Consider the following 18,364-nt stretch of genomic DNA (forward strand, 5'->3'; position numbering starts at 1 on the left):
AGTGGATGAGCTTGGAGGTCTCTTCCAATCTGGTTGATTCTCTGAAAATATGATTCTATGGCCATTAAGCCATGGCCCCAAAGTGCCATGGCCACAGGTTTCTTGAACCCCTCCAGGGATGGGGACTCCACCACCTCCCTGGGCAGCTCATTCCAATGCCAATCACTCTCTCTGGGAAGAGAGAGCCCTGGAGCAGGCTGCCCAGAGAGGCTGTGGAGTCTCCTTCTCTGCAGACTTTCCAAACCCACCTGGATCCATTCCTGTGTGCACTACCCTAGGGGATCTTGCTTTGGCAGGGGGCTTGGACTGGATGATCTCTGGAGGTGCCTTCCAACCTCTAAGCTTCTGTGATGATTCTGTAATGAATTTTTAGAGAGAAGAAATTGCTTTCCAAAGATGATGGAGGATTCTGACTTAGGAAGTAAATGTCAGTGCTCAAGAGGAATTTCTGCTGAGCAGTTTTGGCTGTAAAGGAGATGAGACCTAACATCAGGTAACACAGTTTTCATGCCATGGATCTTCTTTGTGTGTGTGTGTGAGCCTAAAACCAAATGCATTTTATCCTTGCAGATACCTCACTGGTGCTGCTCAGCTTTATCACACTAATCCTAGAATCAGGCAGGGTTGGAAGGGACCACAAGGATCAGCCAGTTCCAACCCCCTGCCATGCCCAGGGACACCCTACCCTAGAGCAGGCTGCACACAGCCTCATCCAGCCTGGCCTTAAACACCTCCAGCCATGGGGCCTCAACCACCTCCCTGGGCAACCCAGTCCAGCCTCTCACCACTCTCATGCTCAACAACTTCTTCCTCATGGCCAGGCTGACTCTCCCCACCTCCAGCTTTGCTCCATTCCCCCCAGTCCTGTCACTCCCTGACAGCCTAAAAAGTCCCTCCCCAGCTTTCTTGTAGCCCCCTTCAGATCCTGGAAGGCCACAAGAAGGTCTCCTGTGAGCCTCCTCTTCTCCAGCCTACACAGCCCCAACTCTTTCAGTCTGTGCTCACAGCAGAGCTGCTGCAGCCCTCTGAGCACCCTCCTGGCCCTTAATCACACCTTAATCCTTCCAGCAGCATTGCTGTGTGTATTGTGCAGCCAGACACCTCTACCTCTCACAATCAGTTAGCATCACAACTCTCCCTCCTGCCAACGTTATCCCCCAAGCTAAATGATGCTCTCCCTACCAGAGATGTGTTTTATTAGATCTTAGATAAAGGCCTCCATAATTTCTTGCAATTAAGACCCAATTTAATTGCAGAAGTGGTGGGGGGGGGGGGGGGTGGTGAAGATAAAGAAATGAGTTGTGTTGGAAAATGATGTTGATATTACTCTGTCAATGTTCCTGCTTGTAGATGTCTATCAGTGTGATGTGGAAATCTGGTTCTCTGTGTTATTCTGTGCTAATAACAACAAAAAACCTTGGCACAGTGAGATTTCAGCTCAGTAGGGAAGGAAAAGTAGAGCTTGCACAGCAAATCAGTCTAAATTGCAGGTTTGTAGTGGCATTTTGGTTCTTTTTCTTCTGCTTTTTAAGCCTTCAAAATAGTTCCCTTTCTGTTTTCCATTTGCTCTTCTTCTTTCCCAAAGAAAAAGATTGGGTTTGGATTTGGTTCCTCATTCCTTCCAGCCACTCCCTCCCTCCTTGCCTGAGATTTGATGGTGGCTTACAGGTCACAGGATGTTAGGGGTTGGAAGGGACCACCATAGGGACCCCTCTACTCTGCCCTGGTGAGGCCACATCTGGAGAACTGTGTTCAGTTCTGGGCTCCCCAGTTCAAGAGGAACATAGAACTGCTTGAGAGAGTCCAGCACAGAGTCACAAAGATGATGAAGGGAATGGAAGATCTCTGTTATGAGGAGAGATTGAGGAGCTGGGGCTGTGCTGCTGGGAGAAGAGGAGACTGAGAGGTGACCTCAGCAATGGTTTTAAAGATGTGCAGGTGAGTGGCAGGAGGCTGGAGCCAGGCTCTGCTGGGTGATGCCCAGTGACAGCACAAGGGGCACTGGGTGGAAGCTGAGGCATAGGAAGTTCCATGGAAACAGGAGGAGGAATTTTTTCTCTGTGAAGGTGACAGAACCCTGGCACAGGCTGCCCAGGGGGGTTGTGGAGTCTCCCTCTCTGGAGGTACTCAAGACCTGCCTGGGTGTGTTCCTGTGTGAGCTGCTGTAGGTGATGCTGCTCTGGCAGGGGGGTTGGACTGGCTGAGCTTTGGAGGTCCCTTCCAGCCCCTGCCATGCTGTGATTCATCAAGTCCAAGCTCCCCTGCCAGAGCAGGACCAGAGACTAGCACAGGTCACACAGGAACACATCTGAATGGGTCTTGAAGGTCTCCAGAGAAGGAGACTCCACAGCCTCTCTGGGCAGCCTGTGCCAGTGCTCTGGGACCCTTACAGTCAAGAAGTTCTTCCTTATGTTGAGGTGGAACCTTCTGTGCTGTAGTTTGCATCCATTACCTCTTGTCCTGTTGCAGGGCACAACTGAGCAGAGTTTGTCCCTTCCCTCTTGACCCCCAACCCTCAGATATTTACAAACATTGATCAGTCTTAGAATCATAGAATCAAGCAGGCTGGAAGAGACTTCCAAGCTCAGCCAGCCCAACCTAGCACCCAGCCCTGTCCACTCAACCAGACCATGGCACTAAGGCTTTGCTTCAACACCTCCAGGGATGGTGATGCCACCACCTCCCTGGGCAGCCCATTCCAATGCCAATCACTCTCTCTGCCAACAACTTCCTCCTAACATCCAGCCTAGACCTCCCCTGCCACAACTTCAGACCAGGTCCCCTTCTTCTGTTGCTGGGTGCCTGGCAGAAGAGCCCAACCCCACCTGCCTACAACCTCCCCTTCTTCTCTTCACCAGACCAGTCAGAACCACAGAACCACAGAAACATGCAAGTTGGCAAAGCCTCTCAAGTCCAACCTATATCCCTACTCTCCAAGATTCACCTTAAACCATATCCCCAAGCACCACACCCATACAACCTTTAAACACATCCAGGGTTGGTGACACCACCACCTCCCTGTGCAGCTCATTCCAGTGCCTGAGTGAAATGGTCTCCAAGGAAAACCAGATGGGAATGGCATTATTTGTTTAAGGAATGGGGAAGCCATGGAGCTATTTCTGTCCTTTTAGATAAGCTGGAGTGTCAGCTTTGGGCCTTTCTGCTTTGTGGCAGGGAACACCCTGTGATGTCAGGTGTTGGGTTTAGCTTTTCCAGCCCTTAACATGCATACTTTTCTGCCTAGGTATTTCTAGCTCTCATGTCCTCCAGTGGTATTTAATGAGCTTAACATAAGGATTTGCAATTGTCTAATAGCACCTGAACATCACTGGCCCAATGACAGGAGGAAATGTCGTTTGCATTCCGTATCTGATGTTAAATCTGCTAATCCTCCACAGAGTCTTGCCAGGAAAAACAATGTAGACAGGCTTGCATTTTATTAAAATCAGCCAGCAAGCTGCTTCCTACCCTGCTGTGGCACCCTGCAAGAGAAACCTTCAAACCTGCTCAGGTGGATTCAGCTGTTGTCTTAGACTCATAGAATCAAGAAGGTTGGAAGAGACCTCCAAGCTCATTCATTCCAACCTAGCACCCAGCCCTAGACAATCAACCAGACCATGGCACTAAGTGCCTCAGCCAGGCTTGGCTTCAACACCTCCAGGGATCATAGAGTCAACCAGGTTGGAAGAGACCTCCAAGTTCACCCAGTCCAACCTAGCACCCAGCCCTGGCCAATCAATCAGACCATGGCACTAAGTGCCCCAGCCAGGCTTTGCTTGGACACCTCCAGGCACAGTGACTCCACCACCTCCCTGGGCAGCCCATTCCAATGCCAATCACTCTCTCTGACAACAACTTCCTAACAACATCCAGCCTAGACCTCCCCTGCCACAACTTCAGACTCTGTCCCCTTCTTCTGTTGCTGGTTGCCTGGCAGAAGAGACCAACCCCACCTGGCTACAGCCTCCCTTCAGGGAGCTGCAGACAGCAATGAGCTCTGCCCTGAGCCTTCTCTGCTGCAGGCTGCACACCCCCAGCTCCCTCAGCCTCTCCTCACAGGGCTCTGCTCCAGACCCCTCACCAGCTTTGTTGCCCTCCTCTGGACACCTTCCAGCACCTCAACATCTCTCCTGAATGGAGGAGCCCAGAACTGGACACAGCACTCAAGCTGTGGCCTGAGCAGTGCTGAGCACAGGAGCACAAGAACCTCCCTTGTCCTGCTGGCCACACTGCTCCTGAGCCAGCCCAGGATGCCATTGGCTCTGCTGCCCACCTGGGCACACTGCTGGTGCTTCTTTGAAACAAGCTTTAGCTGCAGGTTCTTCACAGAGGTTCCATTAACATTTCTTCTCTCTTGGGTCTTCTTGCTTCACCCCAGGAAAACTACATCACCATTTTGCTCCTGCTTACAGAAATTCATCTTCTGTGATGTGACAGGTTATTTCCCCCTTCATTAATGGGAGTTCATTATGCCCAATTAGGACATGTTTACTCGTGCCAGCAGATAGTATTACATGAAAGCACCACAGAGATAAGAGACCCATGAAGAAAATAAGCCTTTAAATGATGTAGGCTAAGATATCAAAACCATATTTTGGTTTTTGGGGTTTTTTATGTCCACTGTTTTGCTGTTTTCTTTGAGCCTGGCTTCTGGTGCAGCTGTGTAACCAAGAGTAGGTCAAACCACATCCATTATTTATTGGCCTGGTTAGCAAACAAGGACACCTTTGACTACAGCACATCATGAGGTCAGTTTACTCTGCAGGCTGCTTTCTATTTATGGGCTCCAAAACTTTTCCATTTGGCCAGGGGATCTCTGGGGAAAACAAGAGGAACTTGGAGGGGGGGGGGGTGGAAAGCAGGAGAGAGAGATTGAGTTTGTGGAAAGCTGGCAGGAGTGTAGTTGTGCTTTTTTAGTTGCTCTCCAGGTGCATCAGATCAGGTTTCAGCTCAGGCTCTCCATAAAAACCAATTTTCCTCTCCCTTGTAGAAATGGCAGCTAGAAAATAATATATATATATATATGTGGTAAGGAGATAATTTTTTGCAGCTGGTGCACACTGAAGTTATTCCATATCCTATCTGCCTACAGACTAAAAGTCAACCCTATTGAATCATAGGGTTGTTGAGGTTGGAAAAGACCTCCAAGACCTCCTTGAGAACCTCTCATCCCTGCAGGCTCTGAGCAGCCTGATCTAATGTGAAGTGTCCCTGTCCATAGCAGAGGATGAGCAGAGGGCTGGAGCTGTTCTACTATGAGGAGAGCCTGAGGGAGTTGGGAGAGGAGAAGACTCCCAGGTGACCTTCTTGTGGCCTTCCATTATCTTAAGGAGACTACAAGAAAGCTGGGCAGGGACTTTTTAGGATGTGAGGTAATGATAGGAGTAGGGGGAATGGAGTCAAGGTTGAAATGGGTAGATCCAGAGTGGATGTTAGGAAGAAGTTGTTCAGCATGAGAATGGTGAGAACCTGGAAGGGGTTGCCCAGGGAAATGGTGGAAGCCTCATCCCTGGAGGTGTTTAAGGCCAGGCTGGATGAGGCTCTAGACAGCCTGATCTAGTGTGAGGTGTCCCTGCCCATGGCAGGGGGCATGGAACTGGCTGCTCCTTGTGGTCCCTTCCAACCCTGACAATTCTATCATGATCATCAATTCCAACCATCATCCTAAGACCACTGTGGCCTTTAAACCATATCAAAGATCCCATTCTGTGCTTCTCTGCTCCACAGCCTCCCTGGGCAACCTGTGCCAGTGTCTCACCACCCTCACTGCAAGCAGCCTCTCCCTAACATCCAGTTTCAATCTACTCTCTGCCAGTTCAAACCCATTCCTCCTCATCCTGCCATTACCAGACCTTGTCAATAGTCCCTCCTCAGCTCTCCTGGAGCCCCCTTCAGATACTGGAAGGCCACTCCAAGGTCTCCTCCAAGCCTTCTCTTCTCCAGCCTGCAGAGCCCCAACTCTCTCAGCCTGTCCTCAGAGCAGAGCTGCTGCAGCCCTCTGAGCATCTTGGTGGCCTCCTCTGGACTGGCTCCAACAGTTCCATGTCCTTCTTGTGTTGGGGGCTCCAGAACTGCACACAGGACTCCAGACATGGCTTCTCCAGAGCAGAGTAAGTAGCTCATATGGGGCCAGTGCATTTTCAGACTGCTAGAAGGAGGAGAAATCAAATCAGTACTTTGGATCATCCAAGTATTGTAGCAGCAGTAGCAGCAGCACTCTCCTTTGTTCCAGTTTTCCTACCCTGAACAGTGCCACATTCTGCTGATCCACCTTGGAAAGAAATATTTCTCCTATCCTAAAATTTGCAGTGGTGTTAGGGATTTGCCCAACATTTGTGTGTTTCTATTTCAGTCAGGAGTGAGCTGTGGGGGACTTGTTTACTTCAGAGCTTGCTCATAACCTTTAATCTGGAGGCTGATGATTGTCTTTGCTCTTTCAGGTGTCTTTACTGATTAGCACTTCTATTTTGGTCCCAGCATGTGTTGAAAGGTTGGATAGCTCTGGAGTGTGAAATAAATGCTCATCTGGTAATAGTCTGGTCCCAGCAGGGTCATTGCCTGGGTGGTTCACAGAGTCAAGCAGGTTGGAAGAGATCTCCAAGCTCATCCAGCCCAACCTAGCACCCAGCCCTGTCCAATTAACCAGACCATGGCACTAAGTGCCCCAGCCAGGCTTGGCTTCAACACCTCCAAGGATGGTGACTCCACCACCTCCCTGGGCAGCCCATTCCAATGCCAATCACTCTCTCTGCCAACAACTTCCTCCTAACATCCAGCCTAGACCTAACCCAGCAGGTGTTCAAGGGCTGGGTGCTAGGTTGGACTGGATGAGCTTGGAGGTCTTTTCCAACCTGGTTGATTCTATGATTGTGGCTTGTGTTCAGAAGGACCATCCACAGAAACCAACTTTGGAGGTGCAGTGCAGGTAGAGGTAAGCTGTGTTTTTTTGCAGCATCTTCTGAAAGGTATTAATAGAGCCAGGATTTAAACCCCAGACCCAAGCTAAACTCCTCATTGCTGTCTACAGCTACCTGAAGGGAAGTTGTAGCCAGGTGGGGGTTGGTCTCTTCTACCAGACAACCAGCAATGGAACAAGGGGACACAGTCTGAAGTTGTGCCAGGAGAGGTCTAGGCTGGGTGTTAGGAGGAAGTTGTTGGCAGAGAGAGTGATTGGCATTGGAATGGGCTGCCCAGGGAGGTGGTGGACTCACTGTGCCTGGAGGTGTCCAAGCAAAGCCTGGCTGGGGCACTTAGTGCCATGGTCTGGTTGATTGGCCAGGGCTGGGTGCTAGGTTGGACTGGCTGAGCTTGGAGGTCTCTCCCAACCTGCTTGATTCTATGATTCTGTGATTCTAAGTTGAGCTTTCTGCTGATTGGTTTGGTGGTAAAAAATCACTTTTCAATGAACTCCTCTCTGTATCAACTCGAAAAACAAACCCAAACCCCCAACAGGGGAATTAAAAAAGGACATTCTTTGACTTTTCTGCCCTGATCTTGAGTCATTGTGATGGTTTGGGTTTGGCCCCATGTTGGGTGCCAAAATAAAAGATGTGATGGTTTGGGTGTTCCCTGCCCCTCCCCCCCGACTTTGGAAGTCACCCAGACTAGACTCAGCCAGCTCTGGAAATTGAATGAAGCTTATATTTACAGCTTAGCTCCATATACAAGCAGATAGTTACAGCATATCATAGAATCAACCAGGTTGGAAGAGACCTCCAAGATCATCCAGTCCAAAAGGTAATACAGAAACACAGCAGCCCTCCCAGAAACCTGAGTCCCCAGAAGGGGCTCCCAACCACCCTTCCACCTTCTCCCACCCCTCTCAACCTTACCCCAGTCCCAAGGAAGAATGGAGGTTTGACCAGGGGGTTAGGGAGCAAAGTGGATTAGTCAAAGAGACAGCAGAGAGGCTGGAGAGAAGTGCACCTCAGAGCTCCCAAGCAGAAGAAGAACAACTCCCTTATCTGTGTTTGGGTTCTTGTTCTTATACCTCTCAGCAAGCCTATGAGTGAAGTAGGCATCACCACTGTTTTCCTTTCACAGCCTGTGATAGAATCATAGAATCAAGCAGGTTGGAAGAGACCTCCAAGCTCAGCCAGTCCAACCTAGCACCCAGCCCTATCCAATCAACCAGACCATGGCACTAAGTGCCTCATCCAGGCTTTTCTTGAAGACCCCCAGGGACGGTGCCTCCACCACCTCCCTGGGCAGCCCATTCCAATGCCAATCACTCTCTCTGTGAAGAACTTCTTCCTAATATCCAGCCTATACCTACCCTGGCACAACTTGAGACTGTGTCCCCTTGTTCTATTGCTGGTTACCTGGGAGAAGAGGTCACCTCTCACCAAAACATTCTAGCTGGCTTCAAACTAGCACAGTGGCTGTGCAGAGAGATTCCTGAGTGAATGCTCCAAGCAACATCTCTGGTTTGGCAGGAGTCTCCACTCCAGCTTGTTTCTCCTGTTGGGAGTTTGCATGGGCTGAGTGCCATTTGAGCTGATTCTCCTTTGTAATACCTGACTTGGGTCACCTGGAGCACTGCAGTTTGCCACAGATAACCTCTGTCTCGCTGTGTGTGCCTCTCTTTATGACCAAAATTCTGCTCTTCCCTACAAGGTCTTACCTAGAAAGCCCCAAATAGAATCATAGAATGGTTTAGGTTGGAAGGGACCTCAAAGATCATCCAGTCCCAGCCCCCTGCCATAGGCAGGGACATCTCCCACTGGAACAGGTCACTCAAGGACTCATCCAACCTGGCCTTGAGCACCTCCAGGGAGGTGGTGGAGGACAGAAGCACAGAATGTGATCTTTGATCACATTCTGTGCTTCTGTCCTCCACCACCTCCCTGAGCAACCTGTGCCAATGTCTCAGCTCCCTCCCTGGAAAGAACAGAAGCACAGAATGTGATCAAAGCTGAGGATGTGATCATTCCTGATGCTCTGGAGGAAGATGATGTTGTCTGTGGTTTCCAGGATCGTGCAGTAACACAGAGCTGATACTAACATGAAGCAAACCTGAATGATTCTATGATTCTAAGCAGGATATAAAAGAGCTCAGTTTCTGCCCTTGATTTTTAAGGACTGTTTGCATGGAATCCATAAGATTCTATCCATAAGGGGCAGATAGAGTCAAGAAGTAATCTTAACCTATTTTGTCTATCCATAAGGGACAGATAGAGTCAAGAAGTAATCTTAACCTATTTTGTCTATCCATAAGGGACAGAGTCAAGAAGTAATCTTAACCTATTTTGTCTATCCATAAGGGGCAGATAGAGTCAAGAAGTAATCTTTAACCTATTTTGTCTATCCATAAGGGACAGATAGAGTCAAGAAGTAATCTTAACCTATTTTGTCTATCCATAAGGGACAGAGTCAAGAAGTAATCTTAACCTATTTTGTCTATCCCTAAGGGACAGATAGAGTCAAGAAGTAATCTTAACCTATTTTGTCTATCCATAAGGGACAGATAGAGTCAAGAAGTAATCTTAACCTGTTTTGTCTATCCATAAGGGACAGTTAGAGTCAAGAAGTAATCTTAACCTATTTTGTCTATCCATAAGGGACAGATAGAGTCAAGAAGTAATCTTAACCTATTTTGTCTATCCATAAGGGACAGTTAGAGTCAAGAAGTAATCTTAACCTATTTTGTCTATCCATAAGGACAGATAGAGTCAAGAAGTAATCTTAACCTATTTTGTCTATCCATAAGGGACAGTTAAGAGTCAAGAAGTAATCTTTAACCTATTTTGTCTATCCATAAGGGACAGTTAGAGTCAAGAAGTAATCTTTAACCTATTTTGTCTATCCATAAGGGACAGAGTCAAGAAGTAATCTTAACCTATTTTGTCTATCCATAAGGGACAGATAGAGTCAAGAAGTAATCTTAACCTATTTTGTCTATCCATAAGGGACAGATAGAGTCAAGAAGTAATCTTAACCTATTTTGTCTATCCATAAGGACATATAGATTCAAGAAGTAATCTTTAACCTATTTTGGGGGTGGAAATTTCAGAGCTCTGTGCAGGATCCTGGCCAGCAGAAGGCAGTAACTGCTCAGCTTTGCCTTGCTCATCACTTCATGCTTGCTTGCATTAGCCAGCTCCACAGTATGCAGCCACCAAATGCTTTTCCAAGGCTTCAGAAGTAGCTCATAGGAAACTTAAGGTTCTACACACTCGGTTCTTTATGACTCCCCCTAAATAACCTCTTTCCTTTTCTATCCTAGGCCTAAGAGTTTGGCTTTTTCACCTGGGATAGCACCCAACATGTTGTTATTCTGTCACATGCTGGCTGGAGCCTTTCTGCCTTTCTTCATCCTTCCAGGAGCTTGGGTTTCAGCTGAGAACATCAACTTCCACAACGTCAGACCTCCACTAGACCGTGAGTAGCCACCTGTGCTGTTTTGGTTCTGCTTCTATATGCTATTAGAGCTTAGCACTTCACTTCATTGCCATTTGCCTTCAATTCTTTGGGGTTTAGGTCTTTTGCCTTCTCCAAACACAAAGAATAAAGTGTCTCAAATGCAGCTTTTGCTTTCCAACCCACAGCAGTTGCCTTTCTTGCTGTTATGAACTGACTGAACAGTACAACGAGTTGCACATGGCCCTAGGTTTAAGTGTGCACTTTAAGTGCCTCTATTAGACCTTTTCTCTCCCTGAAGTGTCTCCCTGCAGTGCAAGTTATGCAGAGGGTCCCTCATAAATAATCCAGAGCAGATTTTTTTCTGGTCTTTTTTATCTCATTGGGGTTTTCTGGGGGGGGGTAAGGACAAGAATAGGTCTGATGTAAGCATTTAATTCAGGCTGAAGGTAATAAAAAGCCTTGTGAAGCAAGTTGTCATAAATAGCATCATATGTTGGGGTTGAGGGAGGGGGGGGCTGCCTCTTATCTAGCATCAGAAGTGTTCTATCCCTTCACTGAGGAGATTTTCATTGTCTGGAGCATTAGAATAGTCAGGAGAGCTGGAATTAATAGTAATAGATGTGCAGCTTATCTTCTGCACCTTAAGATCACTCAGCTACTTCTATGATGGAAATAAGGTCTGCAATCCCTCCTCCTGAGCCCTTTGTCTAAGGGCTCAAACTCCTCCAGACTTCCAAGATGAACATCTGAAGCTGGGTTTGGAGATGCAGCTTTTTTGTCCATCAAAGTGAATCCAAAGCCATTTGACTGTGGGTTGTGTTTGTTTAGCTGTACCAAAGGTACACACAGTGCACCTATGTCTGTATATAAAAAAAAGACTTTCTGACTTCCCTGCTTTTCCTACCACTGCCTAAATGATGTTTTGGCTTGTGAGAGAGTAAACACAGGGCAACTTTCAAAGTTCAGCTGCAGCAAAACCAGTTCCAAACGTCAAAAGCTGTCTACAGAACCTGTTCCCTAGGATGTATTTGTCTAAGAGTGATGTGCCAGTGAGGACATGTAAATATCCCTAATAGGTACTTGTGTGTCTGTGTGTGCAAACACTGACAGTATGAGCCTGGATGTGCTTCTGTGCTGCTTTTAATCCTCCTCTAACTTGCTGTCTTCTCCATCCTTTTAAAGCCACTCCATTCCCAAACAGTTTCAAGTGCTTCACTTGTGACAACGCAGTGGACAACTACAACTGCAACAGATGGGCTGAAGATAGATGGTGTCCTGAAAGTAAGTGTGGCTGTCCTGAGGAGATTACCTCTGCTAAGGAGAGATGCCTCCCCCTGACTCACCCCTCTGCTAGCAGCCCGACTGAAGAGGATTAACCTGCCAGCAGTGGTGCTCTCAGCTCTGCTCCTAGCAGTCCTGACTCACACCATTGCTGCTGAGATGAGCAGTCTGACCAAAGCAACACAGAAAAGGGCTTTCTGCCTTCTCCTCCCTTTCTCCCTTCTCCCCTCTCCTCCCTCTTTCCCCTCTTCCCTCTCTCCCCTCTCCCTCCCCTTTCTCCCCTCTCCCTCCCCTTTCTCCCCTCTCCCTCCCCTTTCTCCCCTCTCCCTCCCCTTTCTCCCCTCTCCCTCCCCTTTCTCCCCTCTCCCTACCCTTTCTCCCCTCTCCCTCCCCTTTCTCCCCTCTCCCTCCCCTTTCTCCCCTCTCCCTCCCCTTTCTCCCCTCTCCCTCCCCTTTCTCCCCTCTCCCTCCCCTTTCTCCCCTCTCCCTCCCCTTTCTCCCCTCTCCCTCCCCTTTCTCCCCTCTCCCTCCCCTTTCTCCCCTCTCCCTCCCCTTTCTCCCCTCTCCCTCCCCTTTCTCCCCTCTCCCTCCCCTTTCTCCCCTCTCCCTCCCCTTTCTCCCCTCTCCCTCCCCTTTCTCCCCTCTCCCTCCCCTTTCTCCCCTCTCCCTCCCCTTTCTCCCCTCTCCCTCCCCTTTCTCCCCTCTCCCTCCCCTCTCCCTCCCCTCTCTTCCCTCTTCCCCTCCTCTCCTCTTCCTCCCCTCTTGCCCCTCTCCCTTTCTGTCCTCCAAAACCTCCCTGGAGGTGTTCAAGGCCAGGTTTGATGAGGACTTTGGCAGCTTGTTGTAGTCCAGAGGAGGCCACCAATATGCTGAGAGGGCTGCAGCAGCTCTGCTCTGAGGACAGGCTGAGAGAGTTGGGGCTCTGCAGCCTGGAGAAGAGAAGGCTTGGAGGAGACCTTGGAGTGGCCTTGCAGTATCTGAAGGGGGCTACAGGAAGGCTGGGGAGGGACTACTGACAAGGTCTTGTAATGGCAGGATGAGGAGGAATGGGTTTGAACTGGCAGAGAGGAGATTGAAAGTGGATGTCAGGAAGAAGTTGTTTGCAGTGAGGGAGGTGAGACACTGGCACAGGTTGCTCAGGGAGGTGGTGGAGGACAGAAGCACAGAATGGGATCAAAGATCACATTCTATGCTTCTGTCCTCCTCAGCCTCCCTGGAAGTTCTCAAGGCCAGGTTGGATGAGACCTTGAGCGACCTGTTCTAGCGGGAGGTGTCCCTGCCTATGGGAGGGGGCTGGGACTGGATGGTGTTTGAGGTCCCTTCCAACCTAAACCATTCTATGATTCTATGACTTGTCCCTGCCCCTGGCAGGAACAAGCTCACCTTTAAGGTCCCTTCCAACTCAAGCCATTGTATGATTTGTGGGGAGGGGGAGTCCTGCGCTAAGCGGTGTGAAGCCTGCAAACCCTGTGAGAAGATGCCTGCCTGATGCAGATAAAGGTCTCAACTTGTGTTTTGCAGGCACTCAGTACTGTTTGACAGTTCATCTCTTCACAGACAGTGGGCAGAGCACCTCAGTCACCAAAAAATGTGCTACTGGGGAAGAGTGTCACTTGGTAGGCTGCCACCGGCACCGAGACAGCGGCCACATGGTAAGTTCTGTGCTCCTCGCCCCATCAGAGCACCCTTCTGGCTTGGAGAGCTGCATTCCAGTGCTTGTACTTCCTGCTGGGCCATGATCTGCTCTCCAGTGTTTCATGGAGTTGGGTTGGTTGGAAGAAACCTGGATGTGGCACTCAGTGCTGTGGTCTGGTTGGTTGGACTTCTCTAAAGCACTGAGAGAGTGATTGGCATTGGAATGGGCTGCCCAGGGAGGTGGAGTTGCTGTCCCTGGAGGTGTTGAAGCCAAGCCTGGCTGGGGCACTTAAGTGCCATGGTCTGGTTGATTGGCCAGGGCTGGGTGCTAGGTTGGACTGGCTGAGCTTGGAGGTCTCTTCCAGCCTGCTTGATTCTGTGATTCTATGCTCATGGTTGTGAAGTAGAAGGAGGAGACTTAGCTTTGATAGAACTACCTGCAGGGAGGCTGTAGCCAGTTGAGGTTGGGCTCTTCTCCCAGGCACCCAGGGATAGAACAAGAGGACACAGCCTCAAGCTGTGCCAGGGCAGGTTCATGCTGGATGTTAGGAAGAAGTTAGATTCATAGAATCAGAACAGAATCAGTCAGGACTGGAAGGGCCAACAAGGATCATCCAGTTCCAACCCTCCTGCCATGGGCAGGGACACCCTACCCTAGAGCAGGCTGCCCACAGCCTCAGCCAGCTCTTCTGAAGTTCTTCAGAGCAAGAGTGATTGGCCTTGGAATGGGCTGCCCAGGGAGGTGGTGGAGTCTCCATCCCTGAAGGTGTTTAAGGGGAGGCTGTATGAGGCACTTAGTGCCAGGGGTTAGTTAGTTAGGAGGTGTTAGGTGATAGGTTGGACTCACTGATCTCAGAGATCTTTTCCAACTTGGCTATGTCTGTGATTCTGTGAGGGAAGGAATTTGTTGTGTTGAGGGTGGGAGACACTGGCCCAGGTTGCCCAAAGAAGTGGTAAAATCATAGTCATAGAATTGTTTGGGCTGGAAAAGCACTCTAGGACCACTGAGCCCAACCATCAACCCAACTCCACTCTGGCCATTAAACCATGTCCCAGAGTGCCATGGCCATGTAGTTCTTGAACACCTCCAGGCATGATGACTCCAGCACCTCCCTGGGCAGCCTGTTCCAATGCCTGACCACTCTTGCAGCAGAGAAATTGTTCCTCATGCCCAGACCAAAGCTCCCCTGGCACAATTTCAGGCCATTTCCTTTCATTCTATCCCCTGATACTATTGAGAATAGACCAACCCCAACCTGGCTCCAACCTCCTCTCAAGGGTTTGAGGTCTTCCCCTCAGCCTTCTCTTCTTCAGACTAAACAATCCAGTTCCCTTAACTACTCCTTTTAAGACTTGTTCTCCAGTTTTGTTGCCCCATTCCTGGAACCATTGCAGTTGAGGTTGGTTAAGGCTCCAAGCACCTTTCTCTAGTTCCAGATGTCCCTGCTGAGTGCAGGGAGCTGGACTGGATGAGCTTTAAAGGTCTCTTCCAAACCAAACTCTTCAATGATTTTGTGGTTTCAAGAGGTTAGGGGGGGGACTAAGGGCATGAAATGACTGTGCAGCTTCCCTTCTGCTGCATTCTGTCTGGGAGACCTGGGGCTGTTGAGCCTGGAGAAGAGAAAACTCAGAGGAGATCTTCTCAGTGCTCAACAGCAGCTAAAAGGTAGGGAGCAAGAGGCTGGGGCCAGACTGTTGTCAGCAATGCCCAGTGACAGGCCAAGGGGCAGTGGGCACAAACTAGAAGCCAGGAGGTTGCATCTGGAAATGAGGAGAAAGTTGTTTGGTGTGAGGTTGCTGGAGGCCTGGAGCAGGCTGCCCAGAGAGGTTGTGGAGTCTCCTTCTCTGCAGAGCTTCCAACCCCAGCTGGGCATTGTGCTGCTGGGCAAGCTGCTGTGGGTGCTCTGCTTTAGCAGGGGGTTGGACTGGATGGTCTCAGAGGTCCCTTCCAACCCTCCTCATCCTCTGATTCTGTGACCTACTGCTTTAGGTTAGATCTTCAGGAGGTGGAATCACAGAATGTCAGAGGCTGGAAGGGACCTCCAAAGCTCATCCATTCCAACCCCTCTCCCAGAGCAGGAGCACCTAGAGCAGATCACACAGCAGCACATGCAGGCAGGTCTTGAATATCTTCAGAGAGGCAGCAATGAGCCTGTGGAGCTGCAAACTTTGGAGGCAGTTGACAGAACACTCTGCAATTCTTTGTGTTCTGTGGCATCTCTAAAAGGCAGAGCTGTCCTTTCTGTCTAGACCTGCAGAACCAGCTGAGGCAGGCAGGAGTGAGTAGCCCTTGAAAAGCCAACCACAGAGAAATCTGAGAGTTAAATTGGGGGAGAACAGGCAAAAAACAGTAGTAGCATCAGGAAACTCAACCCAGGGAAATCTTCTGTATGGAGAAGAGTTCTCTGCTATGAGGAGAGCCTGAGGGAGTTGGGACCATGCAGTCTGGAGAGGAAAAGGCTCTGAGGAAACCTTATTGTGGCCATTCAGTATCTGAATGGGGCCTACAAGAAAGCTGGGGAGGGACTTTTTAGGATGTGAGGTAGTGATAGGAGTGGGGGCAATGGAACAAAGCCAGAAATGGGGAGATTCAGACTGGATGTTAGGAAGAAGTTGTTCATCATGACAGTGGTGAGAGCCTGGAAGGAGTTGCCCAGGGAGGTGGTGGAAGGCTCATCCCTGGAGGTGTTTAAGGCCAGGCTGGGTGAGGCTCTGCACAGCCTGATCTAGTGTGAGGTGTCCCTGCCCATGGCAGGGGGCTGGAACTGGCTGATCCTTGTGGTCCCTTCCAACCCTGACTGATTCTATGATAAGGACCATCTTGAGTACTGAAGCTGCAGTCGCACAGCAGTGCAGAGAAGCATGGAATGGTTGGGGTTGGAAGGGACCTCTGAAGGTCATCTAGTCCAAGCCCCCTGCAGTCAGCAGGGACACCCTCCACTAGATCAGCTGCTCGGAGCTCAGTGGGATCTGATCTTGAATATCTCCAAAGATGGGGCCTCAACTACCTCCCTGGGCAGCCTGTTCTGGTATTCTCTTACCCTCACAGTAGTGACCTTCCTCCTACCCTCCACCCTACATCTGCTCTTCTCTGATGTCAAACCACCGCCTCCTGTCTACAGCTGCAGTTGTGCCTGTGTTCTGTGACTTCCGTGGCACCTCTAAAAGGCAGAGCTGTCCTTTTTTGTCCCCAGGAGTGCATTTCTTGCTGTGAAGGCATGATCTGCAACGTGGAGATCCCAACCAACCACACCAACGCAGTCTTTGCCGTGCTGCACGCCCGGAGAGCGTCGGCTGGCAGCAGGCGGACAGGCAGCGTCGCGGTGCTCGCGTCGGTCATGGTGATGGCTTGGTCATGATGCAGCACCCTCCTTGGAGAGCATCAGCCACCTTCCTGTGGGCTGCAAGAAGCTGTCAGAAGACTGTTTCAGTGTGTGCTAGGAGAAATCACTGACAGTGCTGAAGCACAGGGGAAAGGCGAGCGTGAGCCACGGAGTCCTGCCGTACTTGAGTGAAGAGCACAGAGTCACAGAAGCATCCAGGTTGGCAAAGCCCCTCAGGCTCACCAAGTCCAACCTAGAACCCTGCTCTGCAAGATTCACCTTTAACCATATCTCTAAGGACCACATCCAAAAGACCTTTAAACACATCCAGGGTTGGTGACTCCACCACCCCCCTGGGCAGCTCATTCCAGTGCCTGACCACTCTCTCTGTGAAGAACTTTTTCCTGATGACCAATCCAAACCTTCCCAGCCTCAGCTTGGGGCCATTCTGTCTCCAATGACCTGTGAGAAGAGACCAGCAGCAGCCTCTCCACAATGTCCCTTCAGGGATTTGGAGACAGCAATGAGGTCTAATACTCTTGTGGACACTTGAGGTGACCTGCAGTCTTCAAACAGAAGTACCCCACAGTGCCCCAGCGGTTGGCTGGGCAGTGGGGTGGACTCAACTTGTAATTCCACATGGTCTGAATGGTCACTATTTCACAGTGCACCTGTGCTTGGCATGCTTGCTGAGCAGGGCAAGAGTGTCTGTAGACAATCACTTTCCAGGTGAGACCAGAAGCAACTCCCAGGGGACAGTGTTGCCAACAGGTCTCTCGGTGGAAGCTGTTTTTAAACTGTTCATAGATAGCAGAGAGTTTCTTGTCTGGAGCTGCAGATATATTTAAGTGTAGCTTTAGTTATGGTTTTCAGAGAGAACATATATGAGATATGTATTTCCCACCCCACCCCCCCTTTTAGTATTTCTACTGGAAATAATGCAAAATACTACTTTCTGTCTTCCTTTCCTGCCTCACACTCAGATGTCAGAAGTGTCAACTGATGTAGAATTTCATGTCTGAAAATGCTGAACTCTTTGAGCACCTCAGCCAGAATTCCCTTCTGCCCCTTTGCCCTTCTGCCTTTCTCCCTGCTGCCTCCCAAGAGAGGTGGTTTTCTTGCAATGGAGTCTCACCCTGGTGGAATCTTTGCCTTGATGATGATGTTCACAGTGGGCTTGAAGCTACAGTTATGGGCCAAGCAGCTACATCATCATAAAGAATGTAAGTGGACAATTAGTGTGACTCAGGAGAGAAGTCTGCTGTGTTCTCTCTTGACTTGCAGAAGGTTTCTCCTAGAGATATTATTGTCCCTGATGGATCTTCAACTTGTGAGTGCTGTTGGACATCACTGTTGGACCTAGGAAAGGATTGGAGCACCACTCCCGTGAGGACAGGCTGAGAGAGTTGAGGTTGTTCAGTCTGGAGAAGAGAAGGCTCCAGGGAAACTTTAGAGCACCTTCTCCAGGAGCCTCACAGAATTGTTAAGGCTGGAAGTGATCTCAAGGATCAGCCAATTCCAAGCCCCCTGCCGTGCCCAGGGACACTCTACCCTAGATCAGGTTGCTCAGAGCCTCATCCAGCCTGGCCTTGAACATCTCCAGGGATGAGGCTTACACCACCTCCCTGGGCAACCCATTCCAGGCTCTCACCACCCTCATGCTGAACAACTTCTTCCTAACATCCAGTCTGAATCTCCCCATTTCCAGCTTTGTTCCATTCCCCCCACTCCTATCACTACCTGACAGCCTACAAAGTCCCTCC

At 49.8% G+C, this 18,364-nt stretch overlaps 1 protein-coding gene across 1 annotated transcript; it reads left to right on the top strand.

Moving 5' to 3' along the window:
• Positions 1 to 380: 380 nt before the first annotated feature.
• On the top strand, positions 381 to 17,579 carry LYPD6B (LY6/PLAUR domain containing 6B). Its single transcript, XM_064166326.1, has 5 exons — positions 381 to 493; positions 10,226 to 10,380; positions 11,545 to 11,643; positions 13,165 to 13,295; positions 16,473 to 17,579. Exons 1-5 carry the CDS (start codon positions 477 to 479, stop codon positions 16,635 to 16,637), a joined length of 567 nt encoding a protein of 188 aa, XP_064022396.1. The 5' UTR covers positions 381 to 476; the 3' UTR covers positions 16,638 to 17,579.
• The last annotated feature ends 785 nt before the right edge of the window (positions 17,580 to 18,364 follow it).

The sequence above is a fragment of the Pogoniulus pusillus genome, chromosome 2 (genome assembly GCF_015220805.1).
Source record: "Pogoniulus pusillus isolate bPogPus1 chromosome 2, bPogPus1.pri, whole genome shotgun sequence".
Lineage (NCBI taxonomy): Eukaryota > Metazoa > Chordata > Aves > Piciformes > Lybiidae > Pogoniulus > Pogoniulus pusillus.

What these genes read in the sequence shown, in the direction of transcription:
- LYPD6B (XM_064166326.1), top strand. An exon ending in CGTCAGACCTCCACTAGACC is followed by an intron (nt 10,381 to 11,544) that starts GTGAGTAGCCAC and finishes ATCCTTTTAAAG; the next exon opens with CCACTCCATTCCCAAACAGT. An exon ending in ACCGAGACAGCGGCCACATG is followed by an intron (nt 13,296 to 16,472) that starts GTAAGTTCTGTG and finishes TTTTGTCCCCAG; the next exon opens with GAGTGCATTTCTTGCTGTGA.